The sequence below is a fragment of the Lupinus angustifolius genome, chromosome LG11, assembly GCF_001865875.1.
Source record: "Lupinus angustifolius cultivar Tanjil chromosome LG11, LupAngTanjil_v1.0, whole genome shotgun sequence".
Taxonomy (NCBI): domain Eukaryota; kingdom Viridiplantae; phylum Streptophyta; class Magnoliopsida; order Fabales; family Fabaceae; genus Lupinus; species Lupinus angustifolius.
The window spans coordinates 5,401,145-5,417,011 of record NC_032019.1 but is presented as its reverse complement, the minus strand read 5'-3'; the positions used below and the strand labels follow the sequence as shown (position 1 = coordinate 5,417,011).

At 33.3% G+C, this 15,867-nt stretch overlaps 3 protein-coding genes across 5 annotated transcripts; all 3 read left to right on the top strand.

Moving 5' to 3' along the window:
* On the top strand, nucleotides 543–5,581 carry LOC109359475 (calcineurin B-like protein 7). The gene is made up of 8 exons (XM_019604156.1): nucleotides 543–733; nucleotides 994–1,076; nucleotides 1,174–1,233; nucleotides 1,820–1,928; nucleotides 3,995–4,047; nucleotides 4,599–4,679; nucleotides 4,811–4,923; nucleotides 5,204–5,581. The coding sequence occupies exons 1-8, from the start codon at nucleotides 583–585 to the stop codon at nucleotides 5,286–5,288; spliced, it is 735 nt and encodes a 244-aa protein (XP_019459701.1). The 5' UTR covers nucleotides 543–582; the 3' UTR covers nucleotides 5,289–5,581.
* Nucleotides 7,758–11,182, top strand: LOC109359474 (calcineurin B-like protein 4). 3 transcript variants are annotated; one of them, XM_019604154.1, is made up of 9 exons: nucleotides 7,758–7,780; nucleotides 7,996–8,174; nucleotides 8,513–8,595; nucleotides 8,948–9,007; nucleotides 9,559–9,667; nucleotides 9,828–9,880; nucleotides 10,325–10,405; nucleotides 10,492–10,604; nucleotides 10,949–11,182. In XM_019604154.1, exons 2-9 carry the CDS (start codon nucleotides 8,051–8,053, stop codon nucleotides 11,010–11,012), a joined length of 687 nt encoding a protein of 228 aa, XP_019459699.1. In that variant the 5' UTR covers nucleotides 7,758–7,780; nucleotides 7,996–8,050; the 3' UTR covers nucleotides 11,013–11,182. The 3 variants fall into 3 exon arrangements, with proteins under 3 accessions (XP_019459699.1, XP_019459700.1, XP_019459698.1); XM_019604155.1 differs by lacking the exon at nucleotides 7,758–7,780 and having other exon boundaries at nucleotides 7,787–8,174; nucleotides 10,508–10,604; XM_019604153.1 differs by lacking the exon at nucleotides 7,758–7,780 and having other exon boundaries at nucleotides 7,787–8,174.
* On the top strand, nucleotides 12,146–15,431 carry LOC109360876 (phosphatidylinositol 4-kinase gamma 4-like). The gene is made up of 2 exons (XM_019606061.1): nucleotides 12,146–14,155; nucleotides 14,812–15,431. Exons 1-2 carry the CDS (start codon nucleotides 12,755–12,757, stop codon nucleotides 15,196–15,198), a joined length of 1,788 nt encoding a protein of 595 aa, XP_019461606.1. The 5' UTR covers nucleotides 12,146–12,754; the 3' UTR covers nucleotides 15,199–15,431.

The following is a 15,867-nucleotide window of genomic DNA, read 5'->3' as shown; positions in this document are numbered from 1 at the left end:
ATACAGATGCTAATATGTGTTATAAGCCTTTTTAACGGTCCAAATTTCAATTTCTTCTTATTCCAGTATTGGAGGTCTAGTACAATGAGTTATAGTACGATTCAAATTCGATAGATACGTACCCTTAGTATATTCCTTAACTAGGGTATTAGTTAATGAGATATAAGTAAAATTGGCCTTTGAGTTGGTATAAGATACTTGCATGGATATTGCACAGAAAATGGAAGAGGTGCTAGAAAATTAGTAACAAGGAGGTGATGCAATAGTTGAAGATAGATAAACATTATACTTGTATTTAAGGAGGTACTACTTCTGTCCATTTCATTCATTCTTTTTCCAAGTGATATGAATTATTTTTGGTGCAACCTTGAAACCTTACATTACTGGACAGCTTAAATCATCATTATCAATTGCATTATCCTTGATCTTTATGTATTTCAGATTTAAAATTTCAGAGTGATTAGTAACATATATTTTTATACAAGACTAAATTTTTCATTGCTATGGTGGGTTATACCAGGTTGAAGAATTCACTTCTACAGTTCTACAGTGTTTTAAGCTGGACTAAACTTTTAGGACACAATGGGTTGCATGCCCTCAAAATTAGCAGAAAATAAGTCACTACCCTTCAGAGTAGTGGAAAAGAAGCTTCTGCCCTCAAAAGTTGCTGAAAAAAAGCTTAAACATAGGACTAGCAATGAGGATTTTTCTATACTTGCTTCTGAAACACCATGTGAGTAAGGAAAGTTTCCTTTTATAGTATCTTAATTCTTAAACATTGATTCTTACATGAGTAGAGACTATTGATCTGATCAACTGAAAAATTGTAAGTTTATAACTATGTTGGTGATTAAGATTCAAAGACATAAGCTATAATTACATTTTTAGTTTAAAGCATTCCTGCATATCTTAATGGTTATTGATTAATTGCTCAATAGCAATGTGGAAAGTATTCATTTCTACTGATTTGGAACTCTTTCTTATGTCTGGCAGTTACTATAAGTAAAGTGGAAAAGTTGCACGAATTGTACAAAAAATTAAGCAATATCATTATCAAAGATGGATTTATTCATAAGGTAATTGTTAATTTCAACATACAATGTCAATATTTCTTTAACTTTTTATATGCATAGATATAGTAATAATAGATTTTTCTGTTACATGTATTTACAGGAAGAACTTCTCTTTGCTCTTTTCAGAAACAGCAACAAAGGAAATCTTTTTGTGGATAGGGTATGTGGTAATTTCAATTTCAACATGCCCTGGTTTACAACAATCCTATTCTCATCATTCCTGATTTTTTTGGTACTGCTAAGGCCTAAGGGTATCACCCTCACGGCCTTATTCTATACTTAAGGAACTAATCCATTTTGGATGCGTGGCTCCTCTCAATAAGTGTTGCTCCTAGGAATCTACCTCTTGACCTTTTAGTATTTATGGGGTTCTAGTGAAACCTTAAACTATTAGACTAACACCTTGTTAGTTCATCATCCTTGATTTGAGTTATTTGATAAGTATTAATTGGAGAAAAAGGAAATTCAGATATCATAATAAGGTTGCATTACTAAATTGGTAATCTTTTACTAGCAATTCTCCTTGTATTAGGCAAGGAGGAATTTTAGTTATTGTTGGTTATCCATAGAATATAACATGAATTTTCTTAGTGTTTTGATCTCTTAATTAGTATGTAAGTGCAATTGCATTCACTATATACACATATGTCCCTGCTATACACCCGAAAAACACCATTGTTTTAAAGCTAACCCTGTTGATCATAGTCATGAATTACTGTCTTACTCATGAAATTCTGACTCTGCAGGTATTTGATCTTTTTGATGTCAATCAGAATGGCCACATTGATTTCGGGGAATTTGTTCGATCATTGAGTGTTTTTCACCCGGAGACTCCTAAAACAGTCAAAATAAAATGTAAGAAATATAAGTCGTGGTACGTAAGCAGTGTGGACCATTCTAATTTGTTTACTAGTACAATGATAGTGTTGAGAAGATTTGAAATATTATTACATGAAGTTCTACATGGCCTAGAATTAGAATAATGTAGAATATCAATGTTACATCAAATAGAAACATCCCATGAGAAAGTGGGCTCATGAGTGTGCTAGTGTTTGTAATCCTATTCTCTAATAATATATTGGTAGCCACAACGCTTCCGGGGACGTAAACATAATTGGTTGAATCTCGTTAACAAATTCTTTTGTTTCTTCTATTTATTTTATGCTCTTTATTTGATTATTATAGGCAATGTATGTGTTAATCCAAAAACCCATGAGTTCATGTATTGGCTTAAGATTAAGGTGGAGATAAGAACTCATGTGTTGAGTTTGACCCAGAGACACATGCTGATAATATCTTTCTAGATGTTGAGAGAATGTTCTCATTTCCAGATGAGAAGTGAAATATCCTAATTGCATGTCTGAGACGTCATAGTAAATGATGTTAATTGTTAGCAGATCCACAAAAGCATAGAGGTTAGCATTGACGCAAGGTGTATGTTGTGGGTATACTCCTTATGATGGAGTATAATAGTTCTTTTGAACTAAGATTTTCGGAATAGACAATGGTGGTATCGGTTGACGCTTCCTAGCAATAGGTAGCTAGCCAGCGTGTTCTATTTGATGTCGGTACGGGAAGATGCACTACAAGTTTGGAGAACTAGTCTCTTAGTAACATTGTCAAGGATACTCATGAGGTCTATGCTGTAGGGGAACAATTAAAGAGAATTAGACATTGAACAAGGTGAAGTCATATATTCGCTAAGGTGGAGATTCTTGTGTAGATTTCCTAAGGAACGAGATATTCGCCTATTTCAATCAAGGTGGACATTGTTGGAATGTTTGAAATATGTTATTATATGAAGTCTCACATTGCCTAGAATTAGAATAGAGTAGAATATCAATGTTATATGTTGGACTCAAGTCCCTTGTTATAATATCCACGAGATATAAATACCAAATAGAAATACCTCATGGGTAGGTGGGCCCATGGTGTGCTAGTGTTTGTAATCCTATTCTCTAATATCTTACCCGCTCAGCGCTCCCGGGGACGTAACCATAATTAGTCGAACCCCGTTATCAAATTCTTTTGTTTTTTCTCTTCTATTTATTTTATTATGCTCTTTATTTGATTGCTTGTGGCAGATCGCTTCCGCTGCACAACAATTGTTATCAGAGCCAATTGGTATATGACTCTTAACCCATAAGTTAGAATGGCTAAAGAGGGTGAAAGCGTGATGGCTAGACAAGGTGCGTCAAAGGTAATGACAAAGATAGAGTAGATGACTCGAAGGAGAAGGAAACAGGCGAAACTGTGGTGTGGGCGGTGTATGTGTTGATACAGAAACTCATAAGTTCATGTATTGGGTTAGGATCAAGGTGTTGAGTTTGACCTAGAGATAGATGCTCACAATATCTCTCACGATATTGAGAGAAAGTTTTTATTTGAGATGAGAAATGAAATATCCTAATGGCGTCTCTGAGACGTCATAGTAAATGATGTTAATTGTTAGTAGATCCACAAAAGCACAAACATTAGTTAGCATTGAAGCAATGTGTGTTGTGGGTATACTCCTTAGGGTAGAGTATGATAATTCTTTTGAACTAAGATTGTCAGAGTAGACAATGATGATAACGATTGAGGCTTTCCAATAGAGTAGAATATTAATGTTATATATTGGACTCAAGTCCATTGTTATCAAGTCCCTTGTTATAATGAGTGTGTTAGGATTATATTGGTAGCCGCTCAACGCTCCCGGGGACGTAGACATAATTGATAGATCCCCGTTAACAAAGTCTCTTATTTCTTCTCTTATATTTATTTTATGTCTTTATTTGATTGCGTGTAGCCAACGTTGCTCAATGATCATTTCTGCTGCACCAACAGACAGAATGCATCATTGATAGATATAGTTAATGTAAGAACGAAATTGGCGAACATACAATAAATGATTACTCATTGTGTAAAATTCTTTTTGACAGATGCATTTGAACTGTATGACTTGAGGCACACCGGTTATATTGAACGCGAAGAGGTAAATACTTCATTGCATGTTGATGTTGCTATTGCATAGGGAATGTGTAAAATTCTAATGGCAATTGTTCTTTATGAGTAGGCTAAAACCAATAACTTTACATAGTTAACACTTTGTACCAATAAACATAAGAATGCAAGCATTATTAGTTTTCTGTTAAACATACTGCATATTGAATGATCTAAGTCACAATCTGACCCTTTTGGATACCAAAATAACTGTGAGCCAAGTTTACTGCACCTTTATTACCTTGGCCATTCGAGGAGGAAATTGGTTGGATCATTGAGTCACCATAATAACTTATAATTCAATACATAACAGGTATATGTTAATTACCCAAAATTTTGTGTCGTAAAGTTCATGAAAATACTAATTTGAAGTGTTGTTAAAATGAATCTTGGTCTCTCTCTCAGAGCAGAATTTGTCACAAATACTAGTAACTCAGTCTCAGGAGAAGTTTATTGGAAACATTTTCTAAAATTTGTGTTCCTCCTATAATAAAAATAAATTTAACTGCTATTCATTAACTTTGGAAACTTAAACAATCACAGTTGGAAGAGATGGTTCTGGCTATTTTGAATGAATTAGATCTGGCTCTCTCTCATGAAGTGATTGAAACAATAGTGGACAAGGTTAGTTTTCTTATCCAACTCTCAAATCATCAGCCTAAATATTCACCATCTCCAGACTCCACTGGGTGGGAGCCTCGTGCATTGGGCTAGGCCGCCATAAAAGGTTCTCATATTCGGAGCATTGTTGACAGACATTTGTAGAAGCGGACTCCAAAGGGGATGGGAGAATTGACCTGGAAGAATGGGAAGAATATGTAGGAAAGAATCCATCAATACTGAAGAACATGACTCTACCTTATCTATTGTATGTTTTAAATTCTATGTCATGAGCATCCATTTCTTGCATTTGCATAATGAAGTTATTGAACATTTTCATCTTTTTTCATTCCTAGGATAAACAAAAAACAATGCTCAGACATTACATGGCCAAACACTTAGATTGAATCTGGATAAGTTTAAGAACACAGTAGTTGACATGGTCAATGATATCTTTTAGTACTAAATAAATATCATCTAAAACTATTGTCATAGCTGTGTTATTAATAACAAGGTTCTTTCTAAACACTTGTTGATGTTAACTTCAGGGACATAACTCAAGCATTTCCCAGTTTTGAGCTGAATGGAGAAACAAAAGAATCACATGCACTTATAGCTTCAATGTATATATAACATTTATCAGACTCTATCATCCACTAGTGAAATTCTGGCAAATCTTGTTTCTGCAGCACTTGATGGTTGAGGCATTAAAGGTTGACCCTTTTGTGATCACAACAAGAAACCTTGCAATTTGTTATTTTCAGAAAAAAACATACGCTGCATGAGAATTTTTTTGACATTTTTGGCCGCATAAGCTAGTACTCCATTGAATCCTGAGATGGAGAGTTTTCAAGCCATACAAAATTGCTTTGGTTACTCTCAAATGTTAATTCTGTGTTAACATGGCCTTAGTCTAACATGTTCACAGTAAGGAAAAATTCTATGATAACCATATGAGTAATGTAATACAAAAACATGAAAAAGTTTAATGCAGGTTGGAACAAATGTGTCTTTTAACACTGACATGACTATATTGTCACTATGAAATTATTATAATAGGTAAAAAATACTTAATTATTAAAACTTTAAATTAAATATATATTTTTAAACCAATTATAATAAGCGGCAAATAACATATTTGTATGTAAGGTATGGTTACTTTAGTCTCGAAATTAGCATGTAAATAAGTTAACATTATAAATTTGAAGTCCCAGATAAATTTCATAATTTATTCACATAAGATTGCTTTTTTAAAATTTTATCCACCACCCTAAGATATAAGTTTAACATTATTTATTTTATAAGTAAATATAAACTTGTCTAAAGAGGTTACCCAATGGATTTGGATAGGCCTCATAGGATTCGAGTTAGATAGGGTTGAACTAAAAAGTCAAGTTAAATATTTTATATATCAAATTATATTCCAATCCTGCTGCTAAGTGCTAAGTAATGTGTGTATAGGACGTAATAAACTCTTAAATGCAAATCTAAAATATATCCTATCAATATAAAATCAAGCATTCAATAATTTTTTCTTGTATTTTCGTTACAATATAAAAATATCTCTACATGTAAGTGGGGTTACTTAATAATTGCGTTAAATTGAAAGTTGTGCTAAAAAGTATTACGTTTCTATTTTAGTGTCAAAATTGAACACTTGTTTGAGTTCTGACCATGTCTAGATTTCTTATTGTTGAAACTGTATTAGTTATTAAACCAGTCAGGTAGTGATATAGTAGTATAGAGATTTAATTGGTGGTTTATTAATTAAATGATATGTTATTAAATCGGATATACATGTTTATATTTATATATATATATAACAAAAAAATTCAAATAGATAGATACTCAAATTATAATCCATATTTATAATCTCCTCAAAATTTACATAAATAAACAACTTTAAGTCTTTAACAAATTTAAAGTCTAAATTACAAAACATATATCAATCAAAAAGTATCAACAACCACAAAATATAAATAAATGACACAAGTTTACAATTCACTCTACAAAACAAATAAATTTGGAGTTTTAACATCAAGGAATCAACGTTGTCTCATATCGAGTTTATATTTTATCTTCAAATATTTAAGATTACACAAATGTCACTTAGATTACACATGAATGTTAGAAACCAAAATACGTAATCTAAATATGTCTTGGAAGCATATACCTTGAAGTGTTGAAGAATGGTTGAAATATAGGTTCTGGCCGGTTTAATCAAATACTAGTTGGTTCACCGGTTTAGACCGATTTTGATACTTGACTGATTCTACATCTATATCATATCAGTTAGGTCCGGTTTGTTAGTTTTCTGGTCTAACCGACCAATACGATACAGTTTTTACATCATTGAATTTTTTGTTTTTAAAATGTAAGATTTTGACTAAAAATAATCAAAAGGGTATAACGGACGCCAAAAGTCACATAAGCTCACATTACTTAGTTGAAAAACCAATGAAGATAGGCTGTTACTTTTGGTATCACAACCCTGTCTCCATCAATTATCATTTAATTGAAAATAAAAATTATAAAAATATAAAGTAATATTTTATATTATTTGGTGTAATGTTATTAAAATTATATCCTCATTAACTTAACAAATGTTTATGTAATTTTAATTGATAAATATAACCTTAATAATTGAGTTTAATATTTATGCATTGTTAATGTAAAGTTTTTTATATTTATTGCATATAATACACATTAATTTTATTTAAAAGTCAATAATAGTTAATATATATGATAATGTATGTAAAAAATAATTACGTTTTTGGCATATATATTAAATCATTAATCATGTATATGTGTCCGGAGCCAATATTCCTAGACCACATAATAACCTCTCATTTAATCATGTATATGTGTCCGGAGTCATTTTTTTTACTAATAAGAAATAACCAATCATTTTAGTATTGGAGAAATTACTTTTATTTTCCTTGTGCTTTAGTTTAATTAATATATTGGTTATTATTCTTGTTAAATTAATATATTAATTTCTGACACCACTCTCATGTTTTTCTTATGTTTAAGGAGGTGCTAGTTCTTATGTTTAATTAATTTCTTATGTTTTTCTTATATTAATTATTCTTGCTTCAGTTGACTTTTTTCTTATGTTTAAGGAGGTGCTAGTTCTGTTAATTTCTTCGATTCAATATTGTACTTTCATTTCCCTTTTTAATGTTCTCTGTATTTTTACCAAATAGAAAGACACTCTGAATTGTTTTTTTGGTGCAAGATATGATCCATACGTATCACAGAATTCAGATTATAGATCATTCACATCTTTAAATTTATATTCCCAGAGTGATTAGTAGCATATATTTTGAGGTGATAGTAGCTTCAAGAACTTAACTTGTACAGATTTTGAAGCTAGAATAGCTTTTTTGAATACAATGGGTTGCATACCCTCAAAACTAGCAGAAAATAAGTCACTGCCCTTAGAAGTAGCAGAAAATAAGCTTAGACCAGCTGGTCCTGGGTATGATGATTTTTCTATCCTTGCTTCTGAAACACCATGTGAGTACGAAAATATTTCATATCTTAAACATAGATTCTGCCATGAGAAAATTTGATATTTTAACTTCTAGCCTAGGACTTAGAATTTGAAAATTTGATTTTTTGTGTGAAATTTATTAATCTGTGCATCTGCATGTGTGATTAAGAGAAAATGACATGAGCTACACATTGAGTTTTTAGTTAAAAGCCTTCTTATATAGTAACTGTCTTCATAGTTATTATTATTGATTAATAACAATATGGGTTCCTTCTTAAATTAATTAGGTACTTCCATTTCCACTGATGCTATATATTCATATAAAATCCACTGATTTGGAACTATTTTCTTATGTTGGCAGTTGCTGCAAATGAGGTCGAAACCTTGCATGAGTTATACAGAAAATTAAGCACTTCTATTGTCAAAGATGGATTTATTCAGAAGGTATAATTTTCGATTCCAACGTAGACATAATTCTTTGAAATTGGAAACTCTCATTGGCAAAACCCGAATCCCATAAATTTTAGGCAGTGGAAGCGAAGACATTGTACCAGTACAAATGTTTACTTTAGGTAGCAGAAATAAAGATAACATACTAGTGTAAATATGTAGCATTGGAAATGACAAATGACTGTAGTAGAATATTTCCCAAGTTGATTCCATAAACTATAAGGTGTATCCAACCCTGCTCGTTGGATAGCAAAGCCGCGTTGTTAATACTTCTTTACTTCTAACATGCATCTGTAGCAAATGTATGGTTTGTAATGATACATTTTTTTGTTGCGCGTATTAACAGGAAGAGCTCCACTTTGCTCTGTTCCGTAACATCAATAGGCGAAATCTCTTTGTAGACAGGGTATGTGCATCTAATTGTGTAGTTCTTATTTGATAATTTAAATATGTTCTGCTTGTGGACAATCCTATTTCGTCATCCCCGGAAAATTCAAAATATCGTAATCAATAAGGTTACATCACTGAAGTTAATAAGTAAATAAAAATGTTATATCACTAAATTGGAATTCCTTTACTGGCAATTCTCTTTGTATCAGGAAAGGAGGGGTTTTAGTTACTGTTGGTTATCTAGAAAACAAGACATGGATTTTCATAGTGTTTGGTTCTCTTCATTCATATCTATGTGCAATTGCATCCATTGTATAAGCATGTGTCCCTGATATACATATGTCTATGCTAGATGCACACACAAAAAACTATGCCAAATGCTTTCCAACCAGCTGCATTAAGCTTGGTGCTAAAAACACAATTTCTGGTTGAAATGAGCAGCTCGCATTTCTTTGGTGAATGGTCTATCCTATAGCTACTGATGCGCAGTTTTGCTGTTTTAAACCTAACCTTGCCGATCATGGCCATCAATTCCTGTCTAACTCATGAAATTCTGCCTCCATGCAGGTATTTGATCTTTTTGATGTCAATAAGAATGGCCACATTGATTTTGGGGAATTTATTCGATCCTTGAGTATCTTTCACCCCAAAACTAGCGAAGCAGTCAAAGTAAAATGTAAGAAATATAAGCCGGTATAGATAAGTATTGTGGACCATTCCAATTTGTTTATGTATACATAATTTAAACTATGTTAGACTACATTTGATTTGTATATTTAGTTCAAGGATGGCATTGATAAATGATAAGTTACTCACTGTAAAATTGTTTTTGGCAGATGCATTTAAACTGTATGACTTGAGGCACACCGGTTACATTGAGCATGAAGAGGTAAATACTCCCGAAGTTTTTAATTTACTGTTGACTGCATATTGATATTGCTTTTGCCTAAGGAATCTGTATAATTCTTGTTACAACTGTTTAATGAGTAGGCTAAAACTCAATAACTTTGCATAGTCAGCATGAGAAAGCATTAGTATAAGTATAATATATTGAACTAGGAACGTGATTACAAGTTGCTATATGACCATTTTAGATACCACTTTAGATGTAAGCAAAATTTTCTGCATATCTACTTCCTTGACAATGGTCTTTAACATGAGTTGAACATCTATATAACAATATGCAATGGTCAATGTTAGTTTTATTGGGTGAATATCTGTGTCTGTACTCGGTATCATCATACAGGAGTGTAATGAGAGCACCAGCATCTGTGTCAACCTAGGGAAATTGAATGTCTTGAATTCATGGAAAGTGTATTCACCCCCTTTGCAGTTGAAGGAGATGGTTTTTGCGATGTTGAATGAATCTGATCTGGCTCTTTCCGATGATGTGGTTGAGACAATAGTGGACAAGGTTTGTTTTCTTATGAGACTCTAAAATCATATCTCTAATTTTTTTTTGCATAAAATGTTCTAACATTTTCTGAGCTATGTTCAAAGACATTTGTGGAAGCAGACTCAAAAGGTGATGGAAGAATTGACATGGAAGAATGGGAAGAATATGTCGGAAAGAATCCATCAGTACTTAAGAATATGACTCTACCTTATCTATTGTAAGTTTTAAAATCTATGACAGGAGCATCCATTGCTTACATAGTTAAGTCCTTTATATGGACCTGAATTGCATTCAGTAGAATTGTTTTTCTTGTTTCAATGTTTTGTGTTTATGATTATGAGCATATGGCATAATTAGCATATCTATTAGCCAGAAGATTTTTTAATTATCTACAGATAATAGCTGATAAGGCTACTTAGAATCACAAATGAAAATCTGATATTGTTAAATTGTAGAGTGTACACATTTCTAGTGAGAGTTGCATCTTTCTTACCAAGTTGCATATTTTTATCTTCTTTATTAGTAAGTTGTTTCTAAATCAGTTATTGGTGTTAATTTCAGGGACATTAGTGAAGCATTTCCTAGTTTTGTGGTCAATGGAGAAACAGAAGAATCACATTTATAGCTTCAAAGTGTATAAACATTTCCAGAAATCTCATTTCTGCATCTTATACTTGATGGCTAAGACATGAAAGGGTGACCCTTTCTTGAACACAAATTGAGACCCTGCAATTTGCTATTTTCAGAAAGAAACATAGACAGCATGACAAATGTGACACTTTTGGCCACAAATGCTTTAATTCTATGATCATTAGAGTGATGTAATAAGACAAAAACATGAGAAGTCTTAAGTTTTTTTATATCATCATTCACGTGTCCATAAAAGTAATATACATGATGCTATATCATTCACAATGTATGAAACTCCTCTACTGTCATTTTTTCTCTCATTTAATACATCATTTTCAAAATATTATATCTATCTATAAGTCCTCACCTTAGATGATATAAGTTTTGAAAATCCTGTATTAAATAAAGGAAAAGATGTATACATTGTTATTATATTATCTATTATTTTTATTTAATTATTATTAATTTAAAAAAAACAATATAAATAAATAGTATATAATATATCAATAGTATAAAACACAATTGAATACAGTAAGTTTATTTGAGAATGAATTTAAAAATTAAAACGATTGTGCCTGAGTAGCTGACACAGGTGAATACATACAGATACTACTGTCCTTGTCATTTGGCCCAGATACCGTTAAGAAAAGCCATTCTAGCGTGTAGTCGTTTGGACTTTGGATAGAGACGCTCCATTTTCTAACGTAACGGCATCTTTCCAACAAACGTGTCACCAAGATTCCCGCTAGCTTTGTTTCCAAAATAAAATAATAGAGAAAAATATATGTACTCGAGTGTAATACCAACAAAATATTAGTCAAATAGTATAAGGTTATGCTCAAAATAATTAAAATGTCAAAATAATTAAAATACTTGTTGGAAGGAACAATCATGTACGCACTCAAAAAATGTAAGAGAATTATATATCAATATTGTATAATCTACCAATGTATTTAATCATCATCCCTCTCGTGAATATAAAAGTAAATACAGTAATAATGTGAATAAAACTGACACTGTAAATTAATGACTAATATACGTTAATTAATACGTGTAAAAGAATAAGGAAACAGAAAATCACTTGAGCTACGTAGATGTGTACGATGGAGTATAAACATACTGATTTCCTCGGTTATAAGGATTGTACGGGTAGCGCTACGTATACAAAGACCAAGCAGCAACATCCACATATCTATCTTCTTCCCTAATCCATTCTTTCTCTCTTTATGGTTTTGTTTCTCGCTTTCAGTCAAAGTCAATAACCCCCTTTTCCCCGATTATTCATAACTCTTCCTTCCACTCTAACCCTCCATTTCGTTATTTCCTATTATTGCTCCCTAAAACTTCAACTTACCACCCTCTTCTCTGCTTCTTCAGGTGTAAGAATCTCATTTCTCTCGTATGACCCGTTTGTGATTTTATGCCAATTCGAAATCTTTGAGGTATCTGTTTTGATTGATTCTTGGAATTGGGGGAAAATCTAACGAATTAGGGCATTTGGGGGTCTGAATATTTTTGGGTCTTTATTTTTCCATCAAAAGATTGTTCCTGTTGTGAAAGTTTACTTTTTTAGTTTATTTGTTCATCTGGGTAGGTGTTGTATCACCCAGGTAGGTCTAGTTGTACAGATTAATATGGTTAACTTGCTGTAAAAAATTGTTAGGAGTTAGGGTTCTGGCTTAATTCAAAGTTTCAAGCTTTATTAGTTTTTCAATTTCCTTAATCAATAGTGTAAAAATGTCTTCTGCTGGTTTAAGCACTCTTAGCCCTGTTCCAAGGGAACCATTGTTGATTCCAAATGGATTCCATACTCCATTGCACTTGGCTTTGGACTATGAATCCATTTTCATATATCTCTCTTTCTCTGGGTCATTGACACCGATGCGTGTTCTGCCCTGTGATACCGTTGAGTCAGTAAAACTCAAAATCAAAAAGAGTGAGGGACTTCCTTCATTGATAAACAAGCAAAAATTGGTATGCGGTGGCCGAGAGCTAGCCCGGAGCAATTCTCTGCTCAAGGAGTATGGGGTTACGGAAGGGAATGTTTTGCATTTGGTTATGAGGCTGTCGGATCTCCAGACAATCAATGTGAGAACTTCTTGTGGGAAGGAGTTTTCTTTTCAAGTGGAAAGATGTAGGGATGTTGGGTATGTTAAGCAACAGATTGCGAAAAAGGAGAAGCAGTTTGCTGATCCTGAACAGCAGGAGGTTGTGTGTAATGGGGAACGGCTTGAGGACCAGTGGCTTATTGATGATATCTGCACCAAACATAATAATGTTGTGATACATCTTTTTGTTAGAGAGAAATATGCAGAAGTTAAGACAGGAACGGATGAGTTGTCCGTTGTGGCAAAGGAGTTGAATGATAGGAAAAATGATGATGTCGGTGGAGACGATTATAGGAGAAAATATGATTTTAGCAAAGATACAAGGGATTACGAAGCTGTTGAACAAATTGTGCCGAGAAAACCTCTTGATAGAGATATTCTATTGGAGCCAATTATTGTTAACCCCAAAGTTGAATTAGCTTCAGAGATTTGGAATATGATACACTCTTCATATGATGGACTAGATAGTGGACATTATCCTATCAGATCTGCAGAGGGTACGGGAGGAGCTTACTTTATGCTTGATTCCACGGGGCAAAAGTATGTATCCGTTTTTAAGCCTATTGATGAAGAGCCAATGGCTGTGAATAACCCTAGAGGTTTGCCTTCGTCATTAGATGGTGAAGGCTTGAAAAAGGGTACAAGAGTTGGTCAAGGAGCATTCAGGGAAGTTGCAGCTTATATCTTGGATCACCCAATTAGTGGACACCGTACATTATTTGGTGATGAGAAGGGCTTTGCCGGGGTTCCCCCAACTGTTATGGTTAACTGCTTGCATAAAGGATTTAACCATTCAGGAGACTTCACTGCTAAGATTGGCTCCTTGCAAATGTTCATGGAGAACAGTGGAAGTTGTGAAGATATGGGCCCTGGGGCTTTCCCAGTGAATGAAGTTCATAAAATTACCGTGTTGGACATGAGACTGGCGAACGCAGATAGGCATGCTGGGAATATTTTAATCAGCAAAGAGGAGGAAAATGGCCAGGCTGTTCTGATTCCAATTGATCATGGCTACTGCTTGCCTACAAGTGTAAGCACCTTATTAAGTCGTCCTCTTTCAATGCATTTGATGGCGCCTTGATATTTTAATTTCCATTTAATTATCTGTATCCGTTGTTTCCACCTTTTGTGAATTGTTATTGTTCTTTTGATGTGAATGGTAAACTTTGGTTTTATCCTGCTTGGTTATTACTTACTAGTGGTATATGTTTTGCTTATGTCAGAATTCTGCAGTTTATGACCCTATGTTATGTATTCGAGTTTCATATATAAGTTATAGAACTTGAAGTGGCTTGGCTGCTCCTATCATAATGTGTGTATCTTTTTTGGCAGTGAAATAATGAAGTCTGTAGTGTTCTTCCTGTAATTATTTTTCCTAGCATAATTACCTTCATGAAAAACATGGAAATGTTTTTTTAAATGATACTCTCTCTATCTTGTTCACGTTCTTTAAATAAAAGTTGTTATTTTGGATAGAGTCTGCAGAAATGCTTTAGAAATTCAAATGTAATTATCTTTAAACATTATTTCCTTATTGGAATGACCTGTTTGAAAGAAATTACGGTTTTGTTCTTAACTGGTATGTGGGAAGAGGTTTAGTGATAGTTCCTGTTGGTTTTTTCCGCCAAGTCTTTGATTAAACATTAAACCAATCATCTGAGCGTTGATAATTTTCTGTTCCAACAGTTCGAGGATTGCACATTTGAATGGCTTTATTGGCCTCAAGCTCGCCAGCATTACTCCCCAGAGACTATTGACTATATAAAATCACTGGATGCTGAAGAAGATATTGCCCTCTTACAGTTTCATGGATGGGATCTGCCAGTTGAATGTGCTCGCACTCTTCAAATCTCAACCATGCTTCTGAAGAAAGGGGTCGATAGAGGGATGACCCCCTTTGCCATTGGAAGCCTTATGTGCAGAGAATCATTGAACAAGGACTCAGTTATTGAGGGCATTGTCCAAGAAGCATTGGATTCTGTTCTTCCTGGAACAAGTGAAGCTACGTTTCTGGATGCGGTTTCCTATGTCATGGATCAGCGGCTTGATGAGATTGCTAATTCCATCTCTTAACTGAGACTGAATTCTGCTATAGAAGTTGGTATATAAATGTCTGTATACAGTGTTCTAGTGCATATAGGTTTCTCTATGATTACTGTTGTTTCATTCTTCCAGTCATATAACTCCATTGTTCATTATTTTTAGTAGTTTCAAACATTTCACAATTACTTTCACCAAGCTTTTATTCCCTCTTAACTTTGAATTCCCATGATGGTATATAAATCCTTGACCTTTTGAATTACCATGTAATATTCTTATGTTTTAGTGACCAATGAGTATAGTGCTTTACAGAAGTAAAGTGAGGCATGTGCCAAAACTGTAAGGTGTCTCAAGTGTTTGGATACAACAAAGTCAGATAGTTATTTTCCATCCTATTGTTACTCTTTTCACTCTTTCTAAGTGCAGCCTCAAATTTCCAAAGGGTTCTGGCCTCTGAGGCATTGCAAGCATAGGGTTCTGTAGTTAGTAGTAACAGTGTTACACTAAAACAAATCACTACCATTTGCAAATGTTATTAGGCAATCTTTTGGGTTTACCATGACGTTCTCTCTTTAGTTGATCTAGAGTTGGTTTTTTTGGAGAGAAGTGCAACATGTTTTATAATTTTATATTGAAGTTATATGATACTTCTGATTGTATCATTTATAAAAATTGAAGACTATATAACTTTTAATTTATAAA

What these genes read in the sequence shown, in the direction of transcription:
- LOC109359474 (XM_019604154.1), top strand. Translation starts at nt 8,051, where the DNA reads ATGGGTTGCATACCCTCAAAACTAGCAGAAAATAAGTCACTGCCCTTA. An exon ending in AAGATGGATTTATTCAGAAG is followed by an intron (nt 8,596 to 8,947) that starts GTATAATTTTCG and finishes GCGTATTAACAG; the next exon opens with GAAGAGCTCCACTTTGCTCT. An exon ending in ATGACTCTACCTTATCTATT is followed by an intron (nt 10,605 to 10,948) that starts GTAAGTTTTAAA and finishes TGTTAATTTCAG; the next exon opens with GGACATTAGTGAAGCATTTC.
- LOC109360876 (XM_019606061.1), top strand. Translation starts at nt 12,755, where the DNA reads ATGTCTTCTGCTGGTTTAAGCACTCTTAGCCCTGTTCCAAGGGAACCA. An exon ending in GCTACTGCTTGCCTACAAGT is followed by an intron (nt 14,156 to 14,811) that starts GTAAGCACCTTA and finishes CTGTTCCAACAG; the next exon opens with TTCGAGGATTGCACATTTGA.
- LOC109359475 (XM_019604156.1), top strand. Translation starts at nt 583, where the DNA reads ATGGGTTGCATGCCCTCAAAATTAGCAGAAAATAAGTCACTACCCTTC. An exon ending in ACTTGCTTCTGAAACACCAT is followed by an intron (nt 734 to 993) that starts GTGAGTAAGGAA and finishes TATGTCTGGCAG; the next exon opens with TTACTATAAGTAAAGTGGAA. An exon ending in TAAAACAGTCAAAATAAAAT is followed by an intron (nt 1,929 to 3,994) that starts GTAAGAAATATA and finishes TCTTTTTGACAG; the next exon opens with ATGCATTTGAACTGTATGAC.